Genomic DNA, 27002 nt, shown 5'->3' on the forward strand with positions numbered 1-27002 from the left:
TTGGATGTAACCCCTCCCTATTGAAAAGACCATGAGGGCTGGGGAGATAGCTCAGCTGGTAGAGTGCTTGCCTCATAAACACAAGGCCCTGAGTTCGATCCCCAGTACCGCAAAAAAAAAAAAAAAAAAAAAAAAAAAGAAAAGAAAAGACCATGAAACCTCTGAGGAAGGCCTGGTTTGCCTGAGAAGGGCTTAAGTCATATCAGCCTTTAGTAATAGCTCTCCTTCACAGTATTTCCATCGTGATTTAGTGAATTCTGTTCATAGACATGTTTATATCTTGGATTGGAAAGATGAGAGAAAGGGCAGGTTTTACAAGCTACTATAAATTTAAAGGAAGGAAAAAAAAAGTTTTGTCACTAGTATGCCCTTCAATTTCTGTAAGATAAACTTTTAGTCCACTCATTCTCACAGAGATCCTATCCATATGGTATATAGAGATTTGGGCTTATTTTTTGATACTTTTTAGAAATTAAGAAAATACATATGAAATTACTTGGGTAGTAGCAACCATGGTCCTAATGTCTGAAGCTTCTATTTTTATTAATTTGTTGAATTAAAGAACCAAGAGTAGGTGGGAGGGAAGCAGAACTTAAATAATTATGATTTTTTTTTTTTTTTTTTTTTTTTTTTTTTAAGCTGTATGTTGTGGCACATGTCTGTAATCTGAGTGAATCAGGAGGCTAAGGCAGAAGGATCACAAGTTTGAGGTCAGCCTAGGCAACTTAGTGAGACCCTGTCTCAAAATAAAAAAAGGAGTAGGAATGTAACTCAGTGGTAGAGTGCAACTGGGTTTAATCTCCAGTTTGGGGTGGGGGTGGGGGTTGAGAAGGAAAGGAAAAGTGGTCTTTTGTTATTGTTGTTTTACACCAAGTGATAATAAAATAGAACTCTAGATTCTTTTAAGGATATTCTTATCAGGATATATTATAGAGAAACTAATGAAATTAGAATGCTGTATTAGTATGCTTATCACTTCTGGGTTTCAAATTAGTGTTATTTAATTCATTTATTAAGGTGGATTTTGTTTTTTTTTTCAGTTGCTCTGATTTCTTGATACTGAATGTCACCTCTTTGGTTGGGGTTTCCCTAGCATTCAGTGTTTATTTTTTTATTAATTTTATAGGCACTTTGGGAAGTTTCCCCTAGAAAGGGTTTCTTTGACATAACATTTAATTGAATGTATCAAAGATAAAGGTAAACATTTTATATTACATCATGGGCAATTTCTGACTAACTGATATGTGTGTATGCAGGTGACTTCACTATCTGGAGGAGGAGATACTAGCATGAGCTCAACAAGGGGTATGTTTTTAAATTCTTTCAATTTTAACAATAATTATTGCTTTTCCAGAAAATTATATTAACATTTTCTTTAAATCTAGGCTCACTGAATCCTGAAAATCCTGTTCAAGTAAGCATGGACCAATTAACTGCAGCAATTTATGATCTTCTCAGACTCCATGCAAGTTCTGGTAGGAGTCCTGCAGACTGCATCCACAGTAGCAGGAGCATCAAGGAGGCATGGACCACAACAGAACAGCTCCAGTTTACTATTTTTGCTGCACATGGAATTTCAAGTAACTGGGTATCAAAGTAAGTAACTATTTAAGAGAACATATGTACAGCTTTACCTAAAAGCTATTCTGATCTTGTGAAATGTTAATAACCATTATTTTGGTGTTTAAGTGAATATTACAGAGATACCATATACCTTCATGATTTTTCATAAAAAATGCAGAGGTGTTTGATGATATTCCAGTAAAAAATAACAGAAAGGATAGGACAATATATGTTGAAATTTCAAGACCAAATCTCATTTAATTAATTAGTTAATTTAAGATTGCTATTTTTCCTTTTAAACTAGGGTAATTTGAAACAGTTTAATGGGACTGAATTTTAGGATTTTTTTCTCCTATTCTTCAGTAGCTTACAATCTACTGATTGGTGATCTTTGAAATCTACAAGAGTGTGTTTCTTCTATTGAATTTTTAATATGGATTTTCCTTTTTAAAGGTTTTTCTTTTGTCAGTGTATTTAAGACAGCAAATGTTTGCCAGTTTTAATTTATTTGGAAATGACTAATATAAGCTGAAAAGTTGGAAATATTTTTAGTGAAATAGTTTTCATAGTAACTTAATACTACAGTTTAGTGAAGAGACACCAAAGATAAATTTAGCTAAATTGAACTTTAGGTTAAAATAACACAACCATCACCAATAATAATGATAATAATATAACTTGAAAGCTATTATTTTAATTTTCTCAATAAATATTACTGAGTACTAGCTGTGGGCAGAATTCTCAGTACTGGAGATTCAGCCATAAAGAAGACAGTATTGCTTTCTTGGAACTTGGCATTTACATGTCTACTATTGTCTTCTAAAGACATTAGTTTACTACTGCTCCATATACATGTGTTACACACACAGGTTCATACATATACATGCACACTTATATACACTCACAAATTCAGAGACACTGATGTGAACAAATACCCAGTAAAAGACAATATAGAAAACAAGTGATAATTAAGGTGGAAAGAAAGTTAATACAATGCTGAAATAAAAAGGGGAAGATGCAATGAAAAGTAATCAACTAGCTCGAATGAAGCAATGAAATTAAATTTGAAATATATTCATAATGTTAAATAGATTGTATATATGAATAGAGTGGTTAATGTGTAAATTTAGCAGTAAATTAGAATATTTGTAGAATACAATTTGAGTCCAAGACTCTGGCCTTACAGAATTGCCTTCCTTTTTCTAACCAGCTTTGTCCTTCTGGCAGTTTGGGGCTAAGTTATTCCTATCTAATGAGAGACTACAACAGTATCTGTCCCCAAGGATGGAAGCCTCCCAATACAGTGGGAAGATTGGCTCAATCAAGTCAGACCCATACACTATTAATGTGCTTAACTGATTCTTTTTTAGTACTTAGCAAAAAGAAAATGGCACCTAGGGAAGGTAATATTAATGCTTTCTCTAGAATTTACCTGGAAATGAATAACTACATTTATGCATTGTCATTTAACTAAAATCTAAAGCTTGGTAACATTAGTTATTTACTCATGAGCACGACACTGAAATAAATTCTTCAGCTGGTATCACTATAGCACCTTGATACTATCACCTAGGGATGTATGTTCCCCTTTGTACTCCTTTGGCCATCCCACTTACCTGTGTTCTTAAAGTTTACAATGATTAAATTTCAGATTTCTAAAAATTAAAACGAATGGTGACCAAGTTATTTCAGATATTAGTCACTTTGGGAAAATAACTGCTAATATGCTTGTATTACTTAGCTAATTTATGTTACCAAGTTAGAAATTAAATTAAATTTCTTTTCTTAGTTACGAAAAATACTACTTGATATGTTCCCTGTCTCACAATGGAAAGGATCTTTTTAAACCTATTCAATCTAAGAAGGTTGGCACTTATAAGAATTTCTTCTATCTTATTAAATGGGATGAACTGTAAGTGAAATTTTTAGCTTTTTAATTCTTTCACTGTGCCCTGTTCTGTACTTTTTTCAATTTATACATCCTAACTTCAATTTTTATTATTTTTTTTACTGAAATTCATTAAATTCTTACTGATGTCTTAAGGTCTCTTCTAGACATGATTCTGTAGAACAAACTGAAATTTTCATTAAAAAAATCTGAAATACTCATTTAACTACATCTTATTAAGTTGCAGTAATATGCCATTAGTTATTCCTAGACTTTATTGAGTTAAAGATATAAATTTACATATAACTCTAGGAAGATGTTATTTTGTAGCATTGTTTACTTTAGTATTTTTTCTGTAACACTTCATAAAAATCTAGCTCTTGATTAATAGATAATCAGAAAAGTTACCTAAAATCTGTGTACATGATGATATTTTGTAATTTAAATTTATTTTTTTATTCATTTATTTATTTTATGATACTGGAGTTTGAACCCAGGGCTTTGTGCACGTTACGCAGGTGCCCTACCACTGAACTACATCCCCAACCATCTTTTATTATTTTTTAAATTACAAAACCAAATATCTATGAAAGCATACAAATAATACAGAAATGAAAATAGGATAGAAAATCCTGTTTTCAACATAAAATCTCACAGTGACCACTATTGACCTCATCTGTTCTTTCAGACTTTGAAGAAGAAAATGCATTGGTAAATATATGTATTTACCAATACATGCGCGCGCGCGCACACACACACACACACACACACACACACACATCTATCTGTTTGTTCATATGTTCATACTTACATCCCTAAATACTCATAAACATTTATCTGGTTTGTTTTAAAGGAAATAAAAATGACTACTATTATTTTGCCAGGAAATTGACACTGCACATCTTAAGTATAGGTATTAACATTTTAAAGGAAAAAAATGATATATTTAAAAATTTTATACTGTTAATGAAATTTGTTTAAGACTTTTAACAGTACAAGTTAAATGTGCTACTAAGATTCAGTTTACTCAGGATTAAAGTTTATTTGATAAGTCAAATGAAATACCTAAAATTGTCAGTCCATTAAAAGGTTAAACTTCACATTCAATCTAATCTGTTCTTTCTATTAATACATTTTCCCCCATAGAATCATTTTTCCCATCCAGATATCACAATTGCCATTAGAATCAGTTCTTCATCTTACTCTTTTTGGAATTTTAAATCAGAGCAGTGGAAGTTCCCCTGATTCTAATAAGCAGAGAAAGGGGCCAGAAGCTTTGGGCAGAGTTTCTTTACCTCTTTTTGACTTTAAACGGTAAGTATTTCTGAATTTTGATGGTGAGTTACTGTGGATACATGTACATATCAATATTGGTTGGAGAACAGGATAAGGAACAGTGACAAACATGAACTAAGGAGCTGGCTCAGCTTTTTCCAATGAGACAAAAGGAGATCAGGTCAATGACACAGATGAAAGGAAACCAGTTGTTCGCTGTAGTCTGAACTGTCTGACTGGGTATGTGGAGGATTGTCTGCCACTCATTATTCCAGGAGAAAAGCAGCAGTCAATGACTCTCTGTCGTTTATGTAAAGTATTATATTACTGAGGTAATACCATGATTTTATCAGTTCCCTTGTTATTATTAAACAATTCTGCTTTTCTCTTTCCTACCCTCCTCCAGTTTTAGAGACTCAAAGGTGAATTATGCCCATCATTAATTCTGTTTACCTGGGTAATCTGCCCTTCCTGTTTAAGGGCCCCTCTTGTCTTTATTCCAAAGGTCTCACATGTGTGCAAAAATCTCTCATGGGATTCTTTCCCTTTACTCTTAAGGGTTAAGAAATCTTTTAATATCCATTATGTTCCATCATCCTATATACAGGACACCTAAAAAAGCCTATAAAATTGTTGAATTTATGTTTTTATTGGCATCCTTTGTATAGGACAATGGAATACAATGGGTTAATAGATGAAATCAAAAGGAATAGCTCTTGGAACAGTAAGGCCATCCTACAGGGAAAAACAAACAACTAAGGAAGTTTGGGATATGTTACATATAGTACATGGGAACATTCTACAGATTCATAATGTGTATGGACATACTAAAACATCTCTGAAGTTCTATAAATAGTCAAGAAGCCTATTTATGTTTTATAACCATATGTTTACTATAATAACAAACACTTCTGTAGCACTTAGGTGGGTATCATCTATGTGCCGTAAACATATCCTTTATGTTCTCAACAACTCTGTGAAGGAGATATTGTTATTACCCCCCTTTTATAGAGAGGGAAATCAAAGTACAGAGGCTAAATGCCTTGGTGCTTACCTAAATAATGGTGGAATTGGGATTTGAACCAGGCAGTCTGGATCCAAGGTCTATGTTCTTAAATGTTATCCTTTAGTGGAATTATTAAACTTATTTAATACTATAGCACTTTATTGTTCTAGACTAATCTTTTGAAACATTGGTACAGTTCGGAAAATTATTCAATAGTAGACGTATTTAAACTAAATCAAAAATTTAATATTATGAAAGAAAAATATCTGCCAATCTAGTTCTACTTCCCTTTTCTTCCTCTTCTTAAATGAGAAAAACAGTTTAATTTTCTAGTAATCATTTATAGAAATTAGGTTCAAAACACTGACTTTGGGCTGGGGATGTAATTCAGTTGGTAGAGTGCTTGCTTTGCATGCACAAGGCCCTGGGTTCAATTCCTGGCACCAGAAAAAAAATAAAAATAAAAAAAAACACTTCACAAATTTTCTACTTGGTATTTTCCCTTGTGCTTGCATGAACCATACTTCTAATTATTTCCCTCATATCTGAAGAGGCAGTATAAGATTTTTTATTATCTACCTTTTGGTAGTTTCAAATTTGAACACCTGACTTAATTCTTTTTTTTTTTTTATTGTAAACAAATGGGATACGTGTTGTTTTTCTGTTTGTACATGGCGTAAAGGCATACCATTTGTGTAATCATAAATTTACATAGGGTAATGTTGTTTGACTCATTCTGTTATTTTTTCCCTTCCCCCCACCCCTCCCACCCCTCTTTTCCCTCTAAACAGTCCTTCCTTCCTCCATTCTTGCCCCCCTCCCTAACCCTAACTCTAACCCTAACACTAACCCCTCCTTCCCCCCATTATGTGTCATCATCCACTTATTAGCGATATCATTCGTCCTTTTGTTTTTTGAGCTGACTTAATTCTGAACCATTAAAGGCAAGAGAAAAGCAGTTGAAGTGATTGCTATTAGTAATGTGTATTAAGATCTTTTTGTTAAATATAATTCATAACTTCTCTAAAACAGAACATGTTGATATTATTGACCCCAGGAAGGAGAGGAATTAGGTTCTCAACTGTCTTTGATAAATTGTGTCAGAGTAGTTATGTAAGAAAATTGAATGTGATTTTGTCATTAAGATTAATTTTTATATAAGCTAGTTTGAAAACCTTCCTGTTCTTGAAATCACTAAGAGTCTTTAATTTGAGAACTGTAACTGTTTGCCACTTTTGTTGTCTAGTAATAAATGTTTTTTTAGGTGAATGACATAACATTCTTTCATAATTTGAGAGATTATAAGGTGAAGGACAGTTGACTTTTGTGAGATTTTTAAGTAATTTGCATCCACACACAGTCATTAAAATAGTGAATAGATGGTATGAATCTCAAGACTGACAAGTACAATCATTCTAGGTAATGTTAGGACTTCACTGAAATTCAAGAAATACTCAAATTAGGAGGGAAGATGATTTTACATTAATACATACTGAGAAGCAAAGTATTATCTAGTTCAGGTAGCATACTGTGATTAGTAATTCTATTCTTGCTGATCTTTTTTAAATTATTTCTGTTTAAGGTACAGCTTTCATACTATTTGATGAAGTCACTATCACAGAAACCAAATGACTCAAAGACCTTTGAGTCAGCCTCAGTAATAAATGAATTTTAAACCCATTTTTCTGAAAATGGCATATTAACAGAATTAAGCATTTAACCTGCCTTCATATTAGAGTTGAATTTCACTAAATAATTGATGTGAGAAAGCTTTTAATAGAAAAATTCTAGCTAATTGATGCAGAGAGTATAATAGAATATCAAAGTTTTTCAACCTCTACTAAAATAATAAATTTGGGCCATTTGGACCAGATAATTCTTTGTTGTAGGAGACTGTTCTCTGCATTGTAGGATATTTAGCAGTATCCTGATTTCTACCCACTGGCTTTCAGTAGAACCCCCAAGTTAACAACCACAGATTTCTTCAGTCATTGCTTCATGTCTACTGGGAACATAGTCACTTTTGAATGAGAAGCCTTGATCTAAGCAATGATCATGAATACCTTCTTAAAGCCATTGAGTTTTTTCTGGAACTTTATAGTATGATTTAAATTGATAGCACCTGAACAAACTAGTAAATCATGTTACAGAAAGAGAAAAAGGTAACTCCAATGATGTATGCCTCTTTATTTGATGAAGTAAGCAGTCGTATACAATACTTCCCATGAAATATTGAGTATTCTTGCCAAAGACCTAAACCTGAATCACATCAGGCCACCAGATCTAATAAATATAAGAAGGCATGTTAAATGACACCAGAGGAATATAAACAGCAAAATTCATGAAATAGAAATTTCTGTAGAACGAAAGTCCTCTATTTTCAACAATAAATAACAAGGAATAAAAAGGGAGAGAATATATAGATCAAAATAGCAAGCAGCAAACATTCTTTAAAGTGTGCCAAATGCAAGTAGTTCCAACTTTGAAAGCCATATATACTGTAACAAGTGCAGTGGCTGCCATAGACAACAAATGGACTAATAAAACTTTATTTGCAAACCTAGGTGACAGGACTTTGCTGGACCTGAATTAAAAGATGCTTAAAAAAACATAGCAACTGCTGGGTGTGGTGGCACACACGTATAATGCCAGTGGAGGGTCATGAGTGCAAAGCCAGCTTCAGCAAAGGTGCTAAGAAGCTCAGTGAGACCCTGTCTCTAAATAAAATACAAAATAGGGCTGGGGATGTGGTTCAGTGGTTGAGTGCCCCTGAGTTCAATCCCTGGTACCTGCCCACCCAACTCCAAAAAAAAAAAAAAAAAAATTTGCCTTGAAATAATCTAGTTAGGTATATGGGTAATTCTTAGAAATGACAACTGAAAATATATCAAATATTATTAATGTGGGCAAGAGAAAATATTAAAACGAGTTCAGTTCTGAAAAGAATATTTTGTTTGAGTAAAATGAAGATTTGACTTAAGTGTTTTAATTTAAGAAGTACATAGTAGTCTAGGGCAAGGGTCCACATATTCAAACCCATTGCTTGTTTTTATAAATATAGGTAGAACATAGTACACATATTAATTTATGTAGTATTTGTAGTTATTTTGCATTATAATTGCCAGGCTGTCTTTACAATAAAGATGAGTAGCCCACAAAGCCTAAAATATTTAATGACTGGCTCTTTACAGGAAAAGTTTGCTGACAAGGGCGGAGATACAAATTCTCATCTCAAATGATGGGTGCTTTGGCACAAAGTAGTTATGAGTTTTCTTGGTATATTCTAATGATAAAGTCATGAAGCAGTTCTCAGGTGGTAGTCCAAACGACCACATTAAGATGTATTTCTTTGTATACAATCTTAAAATACTGTCCTTTACCTTCCTATTTATAGAAGTTATATTGGGGACAGGTGATTATGTGTCTTTACCATTCTTTCCAAGATAAATATTTCATTCTTCCTCTTTGTTCCCACTTTATACTTTTTTTGTGGTGCTGGGAATCGAACCCATGGCCTTGTGCTTGCAAGGCAAGCACTTTACCAACTGAGCTATCTCCCCAGCCCCCCACTTTATTTTTTAATACATTTATTTAAAGTCTCATCGCAGTATGGCTAGTAACTCCTTCTTATAGATGATATTTTTATTTAGTGAATGTTAATGAATACTAACATTTCAGATTGATTACCATATGTTGTGAGTGTCAAATTTTTAAAATGAAAATCTCAGTATTCTTTTTACATTCATGAAGGTTTTTAACATGTGGAACCAAACTGCTGTATCTTTGGACTTCGTCATATACAAATTCTATTCCTGGAACAGTCCCTAAAAAAGGATATCTCATGGAAAGAATAGTGCTGCAGGTAATGTTCTCTTGACATGTGGAGAGGTTTGAATTTAAATTTCTGTAGAAATAGTGTGTATGTGTATACTTTTGATTTGGGCTGTTATTAAAGAAGCCTAATTGATCTTATTTTAATTTCAGAATCTTTCTTCAATTTAAATGTCATGAAACCATTTTCAATTTCTGAAAATACAGTAAAACATGCATTGTACCTATCCCAAGAAATTTATGTGTATTGTTGAGAATTACCAAGTATTGGTAATTACTTTAAACAAAAACACAAGAAGCACTAATTTAATACTCAGTGCAAATCCACCCTGATTAAGAAAAAAAAATCCATTTTCTTAAAGACAAGTTAATGTGGACTATACTTTGATCAACTTCTGTTAAATTTTTAAGGTTGATTTTCCTTGTTCTGCATTTGACATAATTTATACAACTCCTCAAGTTGACAGAAGCATTACACAGCAACACAACTTAGAAACACTGGACAATGATATAAAAGGGAAACTTCTCAATATTCTTCACAGAGACTCATCACTTGGGTATGCTACATTTATTGTATTTGTATCCTGGGTATCTCCTAAAATGTAAAGCTCATGTTAAGAGCTTATTTTAAATGCCCTGATTTAGCTCATGATTTAGCAGTGCTTTTGGTGTGAAACACTTTCTATTTAAGTGGGTTTTTTTTGGGGTAATTTTTGGTACCAGGGATTGAACCCAGGGACACTTAACCACTGAGCCACATCCCCAGCCCTTTTTTATATTTGATTTAGAGACAGGGTCTTCCTGAGTTGCTTAGGGCCTCAACCTCCCAAGCTGCTGGGGTAACTTAATTTTTAAATTACTAGTGGTAAAGCACTTGCGTAGCAGTCATAAAGCCTTAGATTCAAGTCCCAGCACCACAGAATAGAAAAAGACTATGTGACTACATAAAAGTTAGATAATTGGTACAATTCAAACTTTTTATTTAATCAAAAGGCAAACAGACTAGGAAATACAGTAAATATTAACAGAATAATTACCCGTAAGAATCTTTTCATGGGACTGGGACTGTAGCTCAATGGTAGAGCACTTGCCTCACACATGTGAGGCACTGGGTTCATTCCTCAGCACATAAAAATAAATGAATAAATGTGGTTATTAAAAATATTTTAAAAACATTTTTATGTCAATAAGTTAAAGATCAATGACTTTGTAGTAAGGGAGAGAGAGTGTGAAGAATCAGTTATTTGGGAAAGGTATATAGTACCTTTTAATATTTGAAAATATGTTTAGTCTTAAAGAAATGTAAATTAATACAACATACTGATATCAGAGCAGCAAAAATTAAAATGTCTCAAAGTGTTAAAAAGGTTACAAAAAAGTGGGAATTATACTATTGGTAGAACTATAAAAAGCCACAACCTTTTTGGAGAGCAATTTGGTAAAATCTATTAAAGTTATGTGGTATAGTTGTGACCCAGCATTGCCCCTTCCAATAATGAATTATAGACAAAATTCTTTTGTATTTACTTATAGAGATAAAAATGTTCACTGTCATATTTATTTGGATAAATGAAAAAGCTGGAAATGTCCGTCAATAGCAGTTTGATTATCCAGTGGAGAATTACAAATATTAATAATGAGGTTATAGCTCTATGTACTAACACATAAGATATACTAAATGAGGAAATCAAGGAAGAAAATAGTGAATATAGTGTATTGCCATTAACAAAGAAAAAGAAAACCTAAAAACACCCATTTGTATCATGTATAACTAAAAAGAACAATTTTTAAAAAATATATTTAATGCTAAGGAAAGAAAACACCCATATGTAGGGTTCTATATGAGCAGATTATTTCTGGAAGTGTACATAGCCTTAGGTGGTTGCCTCTGGGAAGGGGGATTGGTAGGAAAGAGACTTCACTGTGACCTTTTGCAGTGTTTGAATTTTTCCAGTACTCCATGTAAGTGAATAACTTATGTGTTGTATGTACAAAAATAAATGAGTGGGTAGTGAAACAGTGAAATAACTTTATTCATATACACATTTGTAATTAAAGCAATTAGAATTTCTAAAATGAGTCCTTTTCATTTTTACTATTTCTCATTTCAACTGTACTAATTTTTTAAAGTTTTATGGTAGCATTTGTTTTCTGCATAGCCTCTAATTTTACTTGTTTTAAGGTGGATGAAATCCTTAAGGTGAAATGTGTTCATAAGTCTGATTTCTACTGCCTGGCATCTGGTTAGAGCTCAATAAATTTTTATTGTATGGAATTATCCTTCATTTTCATAACTAAGGCTCTTTTATCAAGGCAGAATATTTCTTTCTATTTCAAATTAGTATTAATGATTTCACCAAGTAGCAACTTTCTCAAATGAATAATTTTTTAATATTTTTAATCAGAGATTATCTATGTCATTATCGTATCTGGTCATTATCATATCACAGAGAAGTAATTTAATTCTATTATGTACACAGACTTTCTAAAGAAGATAAAGCCTTTTTGTGGGAGAAACGTTATTATTGCCTCAAACACCCAGATTGCCTTCCCAAGATACTGGCAAGTGCCCCAAACTGGAAATGGGTTAATCTTGCCAGAACATACTCATTGCTTCACCAATGGCCTCCATTGTATCCACTGGCTGCTTTGGAGCTACTGGATTCAAAGTAAGTCAAATATATTTATTCTGTTTTATTGTCAATTTTTTCATAAGGTATTATGTTGCAGTAGTTCTTTCTTTTTAACACAAAAACAATTCATTGCAATATAAAAAAGTAAATATACCTTTATTGAAACATAATCTTCTGCATTGAAATTATCAAAAAAGCATTTTATGTCTTTTAAAATTAACCTAAAGGAAGAATTAGATTGTATATTTTGAACATTTGCTATATTTCCATGATGAGTCAAAATTTATTTTCCTACATTTAAGATTTCAGAGTGATTCCCAAGTTGAATCTGAATAACAGTTATATTTTCTTCCGAATGCCAGGCAGGTAACACATGCCTGTAATTCCAGAGAGTTGGGATGCTTAGTCAGGGGGATCACAGTTCTGGGGTAGCCTCAACTTATGAGGTCTGGTCTCAAAAAAGAAAAAGGTGGGCTGGGGTTGTAGCTCAGTGGTAGAGCACTTGCTTAGCACATGTGAGGCACTGGGTTCTATTCTCAGCACCACAATAAAAATAAATAAAACAAGGTATTGTGTCCATCTACAAATAACTAACTAACTAACTAAATAAATAAATGAAAATAAAGATATTGTGTCCATCTACAACTAAAAAATATTTTAAAACACAAAAAGGTCAGGGGCTGTAGCTCAGTGGTAAAGCACCCCTGGATCAGTTCCAAAAAATAATTTTTTTTTTCTTCTTAAAGATGAAACACATTGCTTTAGAATAAAGAGTTGTTTATGTATTTATGTATACTTGGTCAGGAACAAATTAAAATTATGTATTTAGGAAATACAGCTTTACTAGAAAGAAGCCTCTGTCTAATCTTTTTTTTTTTTTTTTTTTTTTTTAATGTTATAGATTTGCTGATCAGGAAGTAAGATCCCTAGCTGTGACCTGGATTGAGGCCATTAGTGATGATGAGTTGACAGATCTTCTTCCACAGTTTGTACAAGTAAGTTTTTCACTAGATTATCTCCTCACTTCCCACACCCTCCTTGGTTTTTAAAAGTAAGGAACTTAGAATTCACCTTGCTGTTTTAATTAAAAGTAGTTTTTGTAGTATAACAATGTTGGGGATCACTGCATGTGGATATAATGTGAATTTTTTTCCTCTGTTATCTTGAATATTATATATCTGTATATGAATTTTTAATTGTCAGACTTTTTAAAGTCTCAAAAAAAAACCAGACTTGACCTTTTCCTTGATTTTTCTTTTTTGATTAGTGAAACATAGCTAATGAGTATTTTGTTGTATCTATTTCTGTGCTTGATTTAATTAATTTGGCCTGCATTAATTCATCTGTTTCATTTTTGTAAGTATCATCTTTTAATTACTTTATTTGATCAATTTAGTATGAATTTGACCACTAGTAATTCTTATTGTCTTTTATAAATAGGCTTTGAAATACGAAATTTACTTGAACAGTTCATTAGTGCGCTTTCTTCTGTCCAGAGCATTGGGAAATATCCAGATAGCACACAGTTTGTATTGGTAAGATTTAAATTTTATTAAGTATTTTATTTCCATTCTTAGTTTTTATAAAGATGACATACTCTATAAGTCTAAATAGTATGCTCAAACTACCTGCTATAAATACCAGATAGTATTTTAAAGAAGCTAAGTTTTTGTGTTTAGAAATAAAACCCAAAATAACAAAACCCTCTATTGCAAAATATTTGGCATATGATAGCTGTGAATAGAGTTTATACTTGCTTATATGGCTTAACATAAATTCCTGTATACTAAAAATGAATTTGTTAAATTGGTTTTTGTTCATTATGGCTGACATAAATACTTTACTGTGTTAGGCTTCTCAAGGATGCCCTGCATGATACACAGTTTGGTGTCCGATATGAACATGTATTGGGTGCTCTCCTCTCAGTAGGAGGGAAAGGACTCAGAGAAGAACTTTCTAAGCAGACAAAACTTGTACAGCTTTTAGGAGGAGTAGCAGAGAAAGTAAGGCAAGCTAGTGGATCATCCAGACAGGTATGTACTCATGAAGAGAACACAAATGTTTCGTAAATTTTGTGAATGATCTTTATGGTGCTGGCAAATTAAATTGTACATTTTTTTTTTAATAGAGAAAGTGAAGAATTATTTTAATTATGAGCAATATGTCAAAAGAAATGTTTCCCAAATTAATCTTTTCTGGAAGTGAAATAAATAAGTGTAATCAGTCGTCTCTCAATTTATAATTCTAACTATACCTGTACTATTGGGGGCAGATAAAATTCAAAGGCTATTTAAAATATGTGGGAAAATTTTCGTAACTCAGAAGATCAATGCTTTTTTATTTCCTATGCTTATTAATTTCCTTTCTGATCAAAATTGTTCACTTGTGTGTTTTTCACTATCTTGTCTTTAAAATTTTTTGTAATTGTGAGAGTATTGATACTGATTTTTAAAAAAATATTTTTAGTTGTAGATGGACACAGTACCTTTGTTTATTTAGTTTTATTATATGGTGCTGAGGATTGAATCCAGTGTCTCACATGTGCTAGGCAAGCGCTCTACCACTGAGCCATAGCTACAACCCTCAGTGCTGATTTTTTGAAAAAACAGATAATAAAGTTTATAGAGTTAAAAATGAGGTCTTAGTATTATTTTCAGTTCACTTTTCTAGTTTGTTTATAGCTTACTATATGCCCCTCTTGGTCATAAGACTTCTTAGGTATATACATTAATTTTGGGAGTTAAATTTTACCAGAACAGAACTGTTTCTCTCTTCCTCTCCTCCTCCCCTCCCCTCCCCTCCCCTCCCCTCTCCTCTCCTCTCCCCTCCCCATGTGCATGCTTGCAGGTACTCTCTCTTGTGCACCTAAACACGATACTCTCCTTGAGGTAAAAATCATGTAATGTAAAATTTAGCCAACACAAAGTATATAATTCAGTAGCTTTTAACACATATACAGTGTTGTACAAGCACCACTACTATCTAATTCTAGAATATTTTTATAACACCAAAAAGAAAGCATGTACCAGTGGACCACGCACTCCCCGTTTCCCTTCCTCTCAACTCCTGGTAACTATTAATGTGCTTTCTGTCTATATAGATCTGCCTATTTTGGATATTTCGTATAAATGGAATCATATAATAGGTGGTCTTTGTATTTGATTTCTTTCACTTATCATGTTTTCAGAGTTCATCCATGTTCTAGAATGTTTAAGTAACTTCATCTCTTTCTGTAACTAAACAATATTCCATTGTATAAGTCATGAGTTGATGGACATTTGGGTTATTTTGCTTTTTGTCTAATATCTATAGTGCTAATAAGGTGTTCAGTGAACACCTTGTTATCACTTTACCTAAGAATGGAGTTTCTCAGTCATGCAGTAATTCTGTACTTAAATTTTTGAGGAGTTATTGAACTGCTTTCTGTAGCAGCCATACCATTTTATATTCCTGTCTACCAGCAATATAGAAGATTCCTAATTTCTCAACATCCTCACTAACATTGTTTTTCCTGGTGTGTGTGTGTGTGTGTGTGTGTGTGTGTGTGTGTGTGTGTGTGTGTGAATGATTTTATTATAGTTGTTCTACTGGGTATGAGGTAGTATCTAGTTGGTTTGATTTGTATTTCCCTAATGACTGATGACGTTGCATGCATTTTTACAAGTTTGGCCATTCGTATATCTTCTTTGGAGAAATGTTTAATCACATACTTTGCTCATTTTTAAATTGAATTATCTTTTTATTAAATTGTTAAAAGAGTTCTTTATATATTCTGGATACCAGACCCTTATCAGATATACTATTTGTAAATATTTTTTTCCCATTCTGTGAGTTACCACTTTCTTGATAGTGTCCTTTGATGCACTGTAATTTGTCTGTTTAGTGGGGGATTTGAGATGGGGTTTTGCTGTTTATGAGACTGAACAAAACAATTCTCTTGCCTCAGCCTCCTGAATTGCTGGGATTTATAGGCATGCACTACTATCCCTGGCATATTTTAAATTTTTTTTTTGGTTTTTTTTTTAGTTTGTATAGACAGAATGACTTTGTTTTTATTTATATGTGGTGCTGAGGATTGAACCCAGTGCCTCACACATGCTAGGCAAGCACTCTGCCACTGAGTTACAACCCCAGCCCATATTTTAAAATTTTGATCAAATCCAGTTTATCTTTTTTTTATTTCATTGCTCATGCTTTTAATGTCATGTCTAAGAATTTGTCATTAGATCCAAGGTCAAAAGTGAATACCTATATATTTGTTTGAGTTTTATAGTTTTAGCTTTTATATTTAGATCTTTGATACATTTTGAGTCAGTTTTTGTATATGCAGTGAGATAGGAGTCCAGTGGCATTTTTTTTCCACATTTTTTATTGGCGCATTATAGCATATAATGATGGAATTTGTTGTTACATTTTCATATGTGCACACAACCTAACAATATAATTTGGCCAATATCACTCCCCAGCACTCCTTCCTCCCTCCCTGCCTTCTATACTTGGTCCCTTTTCTTTACTGTTCTCATTCTGATTTTCATACAATTCCTGCCCCCAAATCTTTCTTTTTCCTCTATAGCTTCCACATGGGAGAAAACATACCACCTTTGACCTTCTGAGTTTGACTTATTTTGCTTGACATATTGGTCTCTAGTTCCATCCATTTTCCTACAAATGATATAATTTCTTTTTTTTAATGACTGAATAAAATCCCATTGTGTATACATCCATTCATTTCTTTATCCATTTATCCATTGATGGATACCTAGGCTGGTTCCATAGTTTGGCTATTGTGAACGAATATTATTGTTCTGCATGTGGCTCTTCAGTTGTCTGAAGACCATTTGTTAAGAGATTCTTCTTTCTTATTGAATGGTTTTGGCACCTTTGTCAAAAAACAGCTGACTATATATGGATTTATTTATGGACTTTCAGTTCTCTTCCATTCATCTATATATCAATCCTTAAACCATACTGTTATTCTTTTCTTTTCACCTCTCTCACTCTTTTTCTGTTTTTCTTCTCTGTCTCTCTTTCTCCCTCTCCCTCTCCTGGGGAGTCTAATCCAGGGTCCCACACATAATAGGCAAGTGTTCTATCACTGAGTTTTAGGCCCAGCCGTATAACATACTGTTTTGATTACCATAGTTTAGTAGTAAGTTTTGATACTGGGGAAATATGATTCCTCCAACTTCATTCTTTTTTCATGTGTGTTTGTTTTTTGTTTTAGTTGTAGGTGACCCAATACCTTTATTTTATTTTTAAGTGGTGCCAAGGATAAAACCCAGGCCTCACACGTGTTAGGCGAGCGCTCTACCACTGAGCCACAATCCCAGCCCTGAACTTCGTTCTTGTTAAAGATTCTTTTGGCTATTTGGTGTTTCTTGGGTTTATTGTGTCCGTTTCTGCAAAAAAAGATAATTGGAGTTTGGTTGAAAATTGTCTTCCAATTTATTTAGATCATCTCAAATTCTTTCAATAATGAGACCTTTTTAAATTTTTGGTTATGTTTGTTTTGTTTTGTTCTGTAGTATTGGGGGTTAAATCCAGGATCTTGTGCAAGCACTATGTTGGTTTGTTTTTTAATCTTCATCTTGGATATTTACATCAGCAATGTAGTTTTACTTCATGTTTCTTGGTAGGTACATAATACTGTAAGGTATTAATAGCATAAATTATGAACCATTACTACCACTACTACTACATTTTTTGTTGTTTTGGGATTTGAACCCAGAAATGTCATACCACTGAACTACATCCCTGGTATTTTTAACTTTTTATTTTGAGATAGAATCTCACTAAGTTGCTGAGGCCTCAAACTTGCAATTCTCTTGCCTTAGCCTCCCAAGTAGACAGAATTATAGGTGTCTGCCACCATGCCTAGCTGAACCATTATTTCAATGTAGGTTGTTTACACATTTTTTCTTTTCCAGTCATTACTACAGTGAACTGTGGTGTGCAAGTTTTTACTTCTTTGCTAGCATTTCTTTTTTAGATTCATGATCTCACAATGTTGCTCATCCTGGCCTTGAACTCCTAAACTCAAGTGATCCTCCTACCTTAGCCTCTCAAGTAGCTGGGAATATGCACTGTCATACCAGGCTTGTTGGCATTTCTTTATAGAATATTCCTATAGGCAAATTAGTTGAATTGAGAGCTGTGTACACTTTTAGTGATAATAGTTTCTGTTAGATTGCTCTCCAAAAAATAAATAAACTATGCCTGTATACACCTCTTTCCCTATCAACAGAGTATGAGATTGTTTCCCACCACTTCCAATGTCTTAAATGTTCATCTGATAGATGAAAAATTGTATCTCATTTTTTGCTTAATTTTTATTTGATTGACTAATATTGAGCTTTAACATTTCCATGTATGTTTTTTTTGCCATATAGACCTTCCCCCACTCCCTGTGTTTATAGCTTTTGTCCACTCTAATTTACTTTTACAGGAACAACTTTAAACAGCAGCCTGTCTTTATTCCCCTGGTACTGGTGATTGAATCCAGGGCATTGTGCATGCTAGGCACGCACTCTGCTTCTGAGCTAAAAGCCATTTTTATAAATTCTGTTTTGAGTTAGGTTCCTGCTGCGTTGCCCAGGCTGGTCTTGAATTTATGACCCTTCTGCCTCAGCCTCCTGAGGGGTGCTCCACTGCAGGTAGCAAGCAATAATTTTTTTTTTTTTTTTTTTTCCCAGTATTGGGGATCAAACCCAGGGCCTTGTGCTTGCAAGGCAAGCACTCTACCAACTGAGCTATCTTTGGACATTTTATAAATTGTGTCTGCAACATCTTTCCTTGTCTTAAAAACAGACCTTCATTTTTGTTAATGTGCTTATAGTAACAATCTCTTTCCATAGGTCGTCCTCCAGAGGAGTATGGAACGAGTACAGTCCTTTTTTCTGAAAAATAAATGCCGTCTCCCTCTCAAACCAAGTCTAGTGGCAAAGGAGTTAAATATTAAGGTGATACAATACTTAAAAGTTTGTATTAAATTTCAAAATAATACATAGGAAGAAGGCAAATGAGAGGTATACTTAAGGCAAACAAAGATAGGACCTGCATGGTTTGGTTATAAGTATGTATGGAAGGATACCTGTTTGTAATTAGGATTCATATTTATCTTAGCATTCTTTACCTAATCACTATTCCTAAATGACAGTGTAAAATTATTTCCTTCCTTGGATTTTGTTTGTTGTTTCTCTTCAGTTGGTCTTAGTCTATTAAATTTTTTGTTTCATTTAAAAATAAGACTTAATCTTTGCTAATGAAATTATTCAAGTTTTTAATCAATATTTGATTCCATATATAATTAATTATAAAAGTACCACAAGTAGAAGTGGTGATTTCATCCCAGATCAGGATGAGTAGCTTAAAACTTTGTGTTCTGTTGAGGAATTAAATCATTTATAAAAGGCTATGGATATGACTCAGTGGTAGAGTGCATGCCTGGCATGTATGAGGCACTGGGTTCCATCTACAGGAAGGCAAAATCAAACCAAACAAAAACAGACAGACTAAAAGTTTTTCTCTCAGGTTTTAATTTTTTTTTTCCCTAGAGAGGTGGTATTTTACTCCTACATGTTACGTTTGAATTTTAAAAAGTATGTTATGTATATATGTATGTATACATGTGTACATACAAACTGCCAGATAATCTAAAACTCAGTTTCTTTTTATGTCATTTACCATAATTCAGTAAAACAAGTGAAATTCTTAGACCAGAAAGGGAAATTCTTAGAACAGAAAATTAATAAACTAATTTTTATAATTTTTATGCCAGTATTATTTTTCTGATGCTTAAATGATATATTTGCAGTCATGTTCATTCTTCAGTTCTAATGCTGTGCCCCTAAAAATCACAATGGTGAATGCTGATCCTTTGGGGGAAGAAATTAATGTCATGTTTAAGGTGAGCAAAATAGGGTTACTTTGGGGTATGGGAGGGGGTCTCACTGTGTTGCCCAAAATGACCTGGGACTCAAGGGCATAAATGATCCTTCTGCCTCAGCCTTACCAGTAGTTGTGACTATAGGTTTACACCACCATGTCCAAATGAGTTGGGGGTTTTTTGTGTGTTTGTGTGTGTTAGTGATTGAATCACTGAGCCACATCCCCAGCCTTTTTTATATTTTATTTTGAGACAGGGTCTCGCTAAGTTGCCTAGGGCCTCACTAAGTTGCTGGGGCTGACTTTGAACTTGTGATCCTTCTGCCTTAGCCTCCCAAGCTTCTGGGATTACAGGTTTGTGCTACCATACCTGGCACTTTATTTTTTTTATCTTTTTAATGGCAATTGAAAAATGTTTTTAATCAAATTCCTTTTCCAAAATTACAAGGTAATTTTGTATGTCTAATATTTAAGTTCAATAATTACATTAAAGTTACCACTGACATAAACTTTTCCCAAACAAATTTGCGAACATATGCAACTCTGGGAAAGACCTACTGCAATTGACATGGGTTGAACTCATCATAACTCAAGACAATACCTTTTATTGCAGACTGTGATGTGAATAGTGTGTCCTAGTGTTAGTCAGTACAAAACTGCAAAACCTGATCAATGGCACTGGTTTTTAGAAATATGCAAATTACACATGGGTAACAGCAGAACTGAAGTACTATGCAGTAATTTGTATACCTAATTCATAATGTGTCAAAAGTCTGTGTATTGTGCTTACAATTTATAATTTTGAAGAAAAATGTAGTTTTAGCTAATTCAGTTAGATAAGTAAAGGTTCATAAAGGTAGCTTCTGTTGAACTTCCTTCAATTTCTGTAGCAAGTTCCCATATACTCAGGTCTGATATGGTCCTCCATATTTTGTTTTACTGATATAGAAGCCTTTCCTAAAACTTTATCATCTTTTTTTTTGCCCAGGAGGGAGTACCAGGGATTGAACTCGGGGGCACTGGACCACTGAGCCACATCCCCAGGCCTTTTTTGTATTTTATTTAGAAAGAAGATCTCACTGAGTTGTTTAGTGCCTCGATTTTGCTGAGGCTGGCTTTGAACTTGAGATCGTCCTGCCTCAGCCTCCTGAGCCACTGGAATTATAGGCATGCACCGTTGCACCTGGCCTTACCATCTGTTTTGATAATAAAAATTTTTTATGTTTAGTCATAAAGTATGTTAAGGCAAATCTCTTATTCTTTTGTTGTTGTTAATTTTTTTTAGATGTTCATAGACCTTTATTTATTCATTTATTTATATGTGTTGCTGAGAATCAGCCCAGTGCCTCATGCATGTTAGGCAAGCGCTCTACCACTGAGCCACAATCCCAGCCCTCTTATTCCGTTTTATAATTTTGTTGGCTATTGTCAAAAAATGTGTTCATCAGTATGTGTTTTAATGTATTATTATGCATTATTTTATCAGTTTATAAAAGAAAAATGAAGCTAGGTGTGGTAGCACACACCTGTGATCCCAGCCACTCTAGAATCTGAGGTGGAAGGATCACAAATTCAAGACTAGTCTGGGCAATTTAGTGAGACTGACTCAAAATAAAGTTTTTGAAAAAGGCTGTGGATGTAGCTCATTGGTAGAGCATTTAGCTAGCATGTGAAAGGCTCTGGATTCAGTCCCTAGTGCTAAAAGGAAGAAAGGGAAAGGAAAAAAAAGAATGAATTTTAATTGTTTTGAGAGACCTAATTTTTTTAAGTGTCCTTTTATTTTAAGATCTTTACAGATAAATGGACAGTTACAAGAAATTATACAAAGCTGGGCACAGTGACACACACCTATAATCCCAGCAATTTGGGAGACTGAAACAGGAGATTTTAAGTTCGAGGCCAGCCTCAGCAATTTAGCACAACCCTGTGTTAAAAATAAAATATAAAAAGGCCTAGGGATGTGACTAAGTAGTAAAATACCTCTGGGTTTGAGTCCAGTACCAAAAAAAAAAAAAAAAAAGAAAGAAAGAAAGAAAGAAAGAAAAAAGAAATTATACAGAGAGATCCTGTGGATTCTTGACCCAGTTTCCTCTAATGGTAACATCATATATAATTATATTGCACATATCATAGGATGTTGGCATTGATACAGTCAGGATACAGATCTTCACAAAGATCCCCATGTTGCCTTTTTTTTTTTTTTTTTTTTTTGTACTAGGGTACTAGGGATTGAACCCAGGGGTACTCTACCACTGAGCTACATGCCTAGCTATTTTTATTTATTTTAATTTTTTAATTTTTTTTTTTTTTTAGTTGTATATGGACACAATACCTTTATTTTTATGTGGTGCTGAGGATCAAACCCAGTGCCTCACACATGCTAGGCAAACGCTCTACCACTGAGCCACAACCCCAGCCAGCCCTTACTAGTTATTTTGAGACAGCATCTTGCTAGGTTGTCCAGACTGACCTTGAACTTGGGATTCTCCTGTCTCTGCCTCTCAAGTAGCCAGGATTACAGGCATGTGCAACCATGCACTGTCTCTCCTTGTTTTGATTGAATATAATTCACATACACCGAGACTTGAAAAGGGTAAACATCTTTCTTTAGAATACAAAAGAATAAAAAGGCAATTTTAGGGCTGGGATGTAGCTCAGTGGCAAAGTGTCTGCCTTGCATTCCCAAAGCCCAGGGTTTGACCCCCAGTTCCAAAAAAAGACCAAGAAAAAAAAAAAGGCAGTTTTGATTACTTCACTATTCACTTTTTACTATTCCCCTCCCCGTGCCCTCCAACTTTAATAGTTTGTAGTCTATTTAAGTCTTTTGGAAAGGTGCAGATTTCATTTTGTTTCTTTGATTTCAAGGTTGGTGAAGATCTTCGGCAAGATATGTTAGCTTTACAGATGATAAAGATTATGGATAAGATCTGGCTTAAAGAAGGACTCGACCTGAGGATGGTAATTTTCAAGTGTCTCTCAACTGGCAGAGATCGAGGTTAGTCTGTAAACTCTGTCTTGGTATCAGAATGTATCTGTCATAAAAGTCCTGGTAACAGATGCACCGTGGTTTCACTTATGTCTTATTTTAATCTAGTGTTACTTTGTTGGTTCAATTGCTAATGATTAATCTCTTTAAAAATACAACTCAATGTGTAGCCCTAATAAATGCTTTGTAGTTGTGCCTATTAATTGACTTAAGGAGGACTTTATAGACTTCAGTTTTTGAACTAAGAATAAGACTATGTCTAAGTGAAATCAACTGTTTCATTTCTATACAATTAAAGAGTAATTTGAAGTTCAAGAGCAAATTTTTATCTTTTATCAAATAATTTTTTGAGATAATGCTAAACAACCTAGTATCTGTTTATGTGTTATGGGTTCACTAAATGGAAGATATCATTATTATCATTATAATTTTTTCTTTATACTGTGGATTGAACCCATGAGTATTTGACCACTGAATCATATCTCCAGCTCCTTACATTTTTATTTTTTATTTTGAGATAGGGTCTTGCTAAATTGCTTAGGACCTCACAAAGTTGCTGAGGCTGGCTTTGAACTTGGAACCCTCCTGCTTCAACCTATATAGAGTTGCTGAGATTACAGGCATGATCCACCATACCTGCCTTCATTGTTCTTATTGAACAAATTTTTTTTGAATACTGTGAAGTCATCTGAAATATTACCTTATCTTGTTATCCTTTCTAATATTTGCCATTCAATTTATACTTAAGTGATTATAGTGAAGGGAATTCATTATAGTCCAAAGCAGTCCATCCTATCCAGGATAGGTGATAGCTGTAAAGTTCTTTCTTGTATTCAGTTGACTACTAGGACTGATTGCTGTTGTCTTTTACCCATTGATTCCAGATCTCTTCAGAGAGTATTATATAATTAAGTTGGATCCCTTATTTAAAGGTAGCTAGTATTGTGGCCTTAGATCTTGAGTTCTGCATTCCTTAGGTGTTTTTCATAGATGACTTTAAATTACCTTATCACCTGATTGTTTTCCTTGTAAAGGGTTCAAGCAGTCCATTCTAAGAGGGGCACCTGAATTTGGAAGAATACAAAAGAGTGGGGAAAGTGCCACACATATAAAGGTTATGCACAAATAAAACCGAATAAGTCTTCATGACAGTAGTTTCTAAGTCACGTCTTAACTGTTCTCTTCTTGTACATTTTGTGTCTTCAGACTTATGTGTAGGACATTCACTATTAACTTTGTTATATTGGATCCACTACTTTTCAGTTTCTTGGATTCTTTTTATAAAATCTGATCCTAGGGTGGGGTTGTAGCTCAGTGGGAGAGTGCTTGCTTAGCACGCACAGCCTCATCATTGAGATCAATCCCCAGTATTACACACACACACAACTTAAAAAATAAGTAAACTCTGCTGGGTGCAGTGGCGCACTCCTGTAATCCCAGTGGCTCAGGAGGCTGAGGGCAGGAGGATTGCAAGTTCAAAGCCAACCTCAGCAAAAGCCAGGTGCTAAGCAGCTCAGTGAAACCCTGTCTCTAAATAAAAAAAAAGGAGTGGGATGTGTCTCAGGGGTTGAGTGCCCCTGAGTTCAATCCCCAGTATAAAAAAAATAAAAAGAAAACTCTCATTCTTATCATCTGTTATAGAACTTCTCAGTTTGTATGAATTTGAAGAACATTCATTCTGCACCTTTTGCTGAGTCAGTGGGAGAAATGTTTTCCAAGAAAGGGCCAAGGACCAATCCTTGTGGTGTGCCACTAGAGACCTCTCTTTAGGTAGTTGCTACCTCAAGTACAATTTGTTTTTCTTATTTATTTATTTTTTTTTTGTAGTATTGGGGATTCAACCCAGGGCCTCATTCATGGTAGGCAAGTGCTCTACCACCGAGCTAACTCCCCAGTCCTCAAGTATGATATTTTACTTATCTTTTTTGTATTATCAACCACTTCATATTTCTCTTTTTTATCCATCATGACAACATTAGAGCCTATAATCTTACTTGCTCAAATTTAGATTAGGAAATCAGGTCAATTTAAGAATTCTTTATTTTTTTTTAGTTGTTGATGGACCTTTCTTTTCTATTTTTATATGTAGTGCTGAGAATCAAATCCAGTGCCTCCCTCACACATGCTACGCAAGTGCTCTACCACTGAGTCACAGTCCCAGCCCCAGTTTAAGAATTCTTGCTGTTTGATTTTCATATAAATCTTAGAAGATGTGAATTATTTTATCAAGTAAGACTCCTCAGTACAAGCTTATCATCTCAATTAGATTAAGGATTTTTGTTTCCACACTGTTTCTATAATTGGACTTCCTTATTCTTTTTTTGAAATTCTATGTAACTTTGAAGGCTCAATCAAATTTCTTTTATTTTTTAATACTGTTTCTAACTAATGATCGAATTATTCTTATGTGTCTTACCCTGTGCTAAGCTTTCTACTTGTGTTATTTCACTCTATCCTTCTTCTTTTTTAAAAAATTTTTCTTTGCATTTTTTGGGGATTGAACCCAGGGATGCTCTTGCTACCAAGCTACATCCCCAACCCTTTTTATTTTTTGAGACAGGGTCTCACTGAGTTACTGAGACTGGTCTAGAACTTGGAATCCTCCTGTTTCAATGACCCAATTTGCTGGGAGTACAAACTACACCACTGTACCCAACTTGTATCCTTATTTCTCAATGAAGAAATCACAACTGCATCTTCTATGAAGTTTTTCACAGGCACTTCAGCCTATACTACTGTCTCCCTTGACCAAATTCAGCAGTTGTCTTCAACCTAATGACATTAATTTTATATTAGTTTTTTTGTATTAATCTTGTATTAACTTTTATATTTTACTTTCTGCATGTTTTGTATCTTCCCATTGGATTGATTATGTTATCTCAGATCAGGGAATGTACTAGTACATTGTATCTCTTACACACTTTTATTCACTATTTTATACATAATAATTAGACATAGTCATAGAATTAAGATGGGGGCACTCATTGAAAAAGGTATCACTATGAATTGTAAACTAGATGTTGCAACCAAAATATAATAAAAGAGTTAAAATGAGTTCCCTCTGTCATGTGTAATCAGACCCCTAGAATTAGAACTTGGCCTTGTATACTTTTATCATAGTGTCCTAGAGGCTTTGGTCAACTTGGTTTCTTCCACTCCTTTGTCTGAAAAAGATCTTTGTTTTCATTTATTTTATTTTTAACACAAATGCATATCCTTCATTTTAAAAATATGTAAGTTGTAAATTATATAAAAGTAAATCTATTTTCTTCTTCACTTTTATTCTTTTCTAAAAAATTTTTTTTTTAGTTGTATATGGACACAATACCTTTATTTTAATGTGGTGCTGAGGATCAAACCCAGTACCTGCCATGTGCGAGTCAAGTGCTCTACCACTGAGCTATTACCCCAGCCCCACCTTTATTCTTAATTCTAGGCATCTTACTTACAAGGTATTACCGCTTACATAGTCTTCAAGGAATATTTTATGTTTATTCCAACAATTTTTCTTTTTAAACATTACAGTTCTCCATCTGGATTTTGTCTTTAAAAACATTTTTATAGTTGTCTTATATAAGTATATAGAGACCTACCTCACTAATATAGTCCATTGTTTAGGTATACCATAATTTATTTATTTGATACTTGTTTTAAAGCAGTTGGAGAGTTAAAATAAAGCCAGCAACTTTTTAGTTAGGAAGACAAAACACATATTTGAGACTTAAGTATATAAGAAGGATGATCTTTATCTGTTCATCCCATTAAAAGGGCCTAATATTCTTTGAAACACTCTTTTATCTTGCCCAAATACAAGACAGTTTTTCATGCTGAAATGAAACAGCATGTATCTTATAAGTAACTTTACCTTTGAAGTTATAATCATTTAGTTTGTAATTTAAATTATTATCAGTTGGGGATTAGTACATGAGTACAGAT

General features: G+C 33.7%; 1 protein-coding gene across 2 annotated transcripts in view; it reads left to right on the forward strand.

The window, feature by feature from the left end:
• Positions 1-27002, forward strand: part of PIK3C2A (phosphatidylinositol-4-phosphate 3-kinase catalytic subunit type 2 alpha) — a 118134-nt gene that overhangs the window by 70579 nt on the left and 20553 nt on the right. For both annotated transcript variants that reach the window (XM_079104230.1, XM_079104231.1), the window contains 13 exons: positions 1257-1305; positions 1386-1596; positions 3353-3475; positions 4598-4765; positions 9483-9594; positions 9975-10120; positions 12044-12232; positions 13098-13191; positions 13637-13731; positions 14049-14229; positions 19051-19155; positions 20010-20102; positions 22946-23075. In XM_079104230.1, coding sequence (XP_078960356.1) covers positions 1257-1305; positions 1386-1596; positions 3353-3475; positions 4598-4765; positions 9483-9594; positions 9975-10120; positions 12044-12232; positions 13098-13191; positions 13637-13731; positions 14049-14229; positions 19051-19155; positions 20010-20102; positions 22946-23075 — 1696 coding nt within the window. The remainder of the gene's footprint in view (positions 1-1256; positions 1306-1385; positions 1597-3352; positions 3476-4597; positions 4766-9482; positions 9595-9974; positions 10121-12043; positions 12233-13097; positions 13192-13636; positions 13732-14048; positions 14230-19050; positions 19156-20009; positions 20103-22945; positions 23076-27002) is intronic.

This window comes from Sciurus vulgaris (genome assembly GCF_902686455.1).
Source record: "Sciurus vulgaris genome assembly, chromosome: 11".
Lineage (NCBI taxonomy): Eukaryota > Metazoa > Chordata > Mammalia > Rodentia > Sciuridae > Sciurus > Sciurus vulgaris.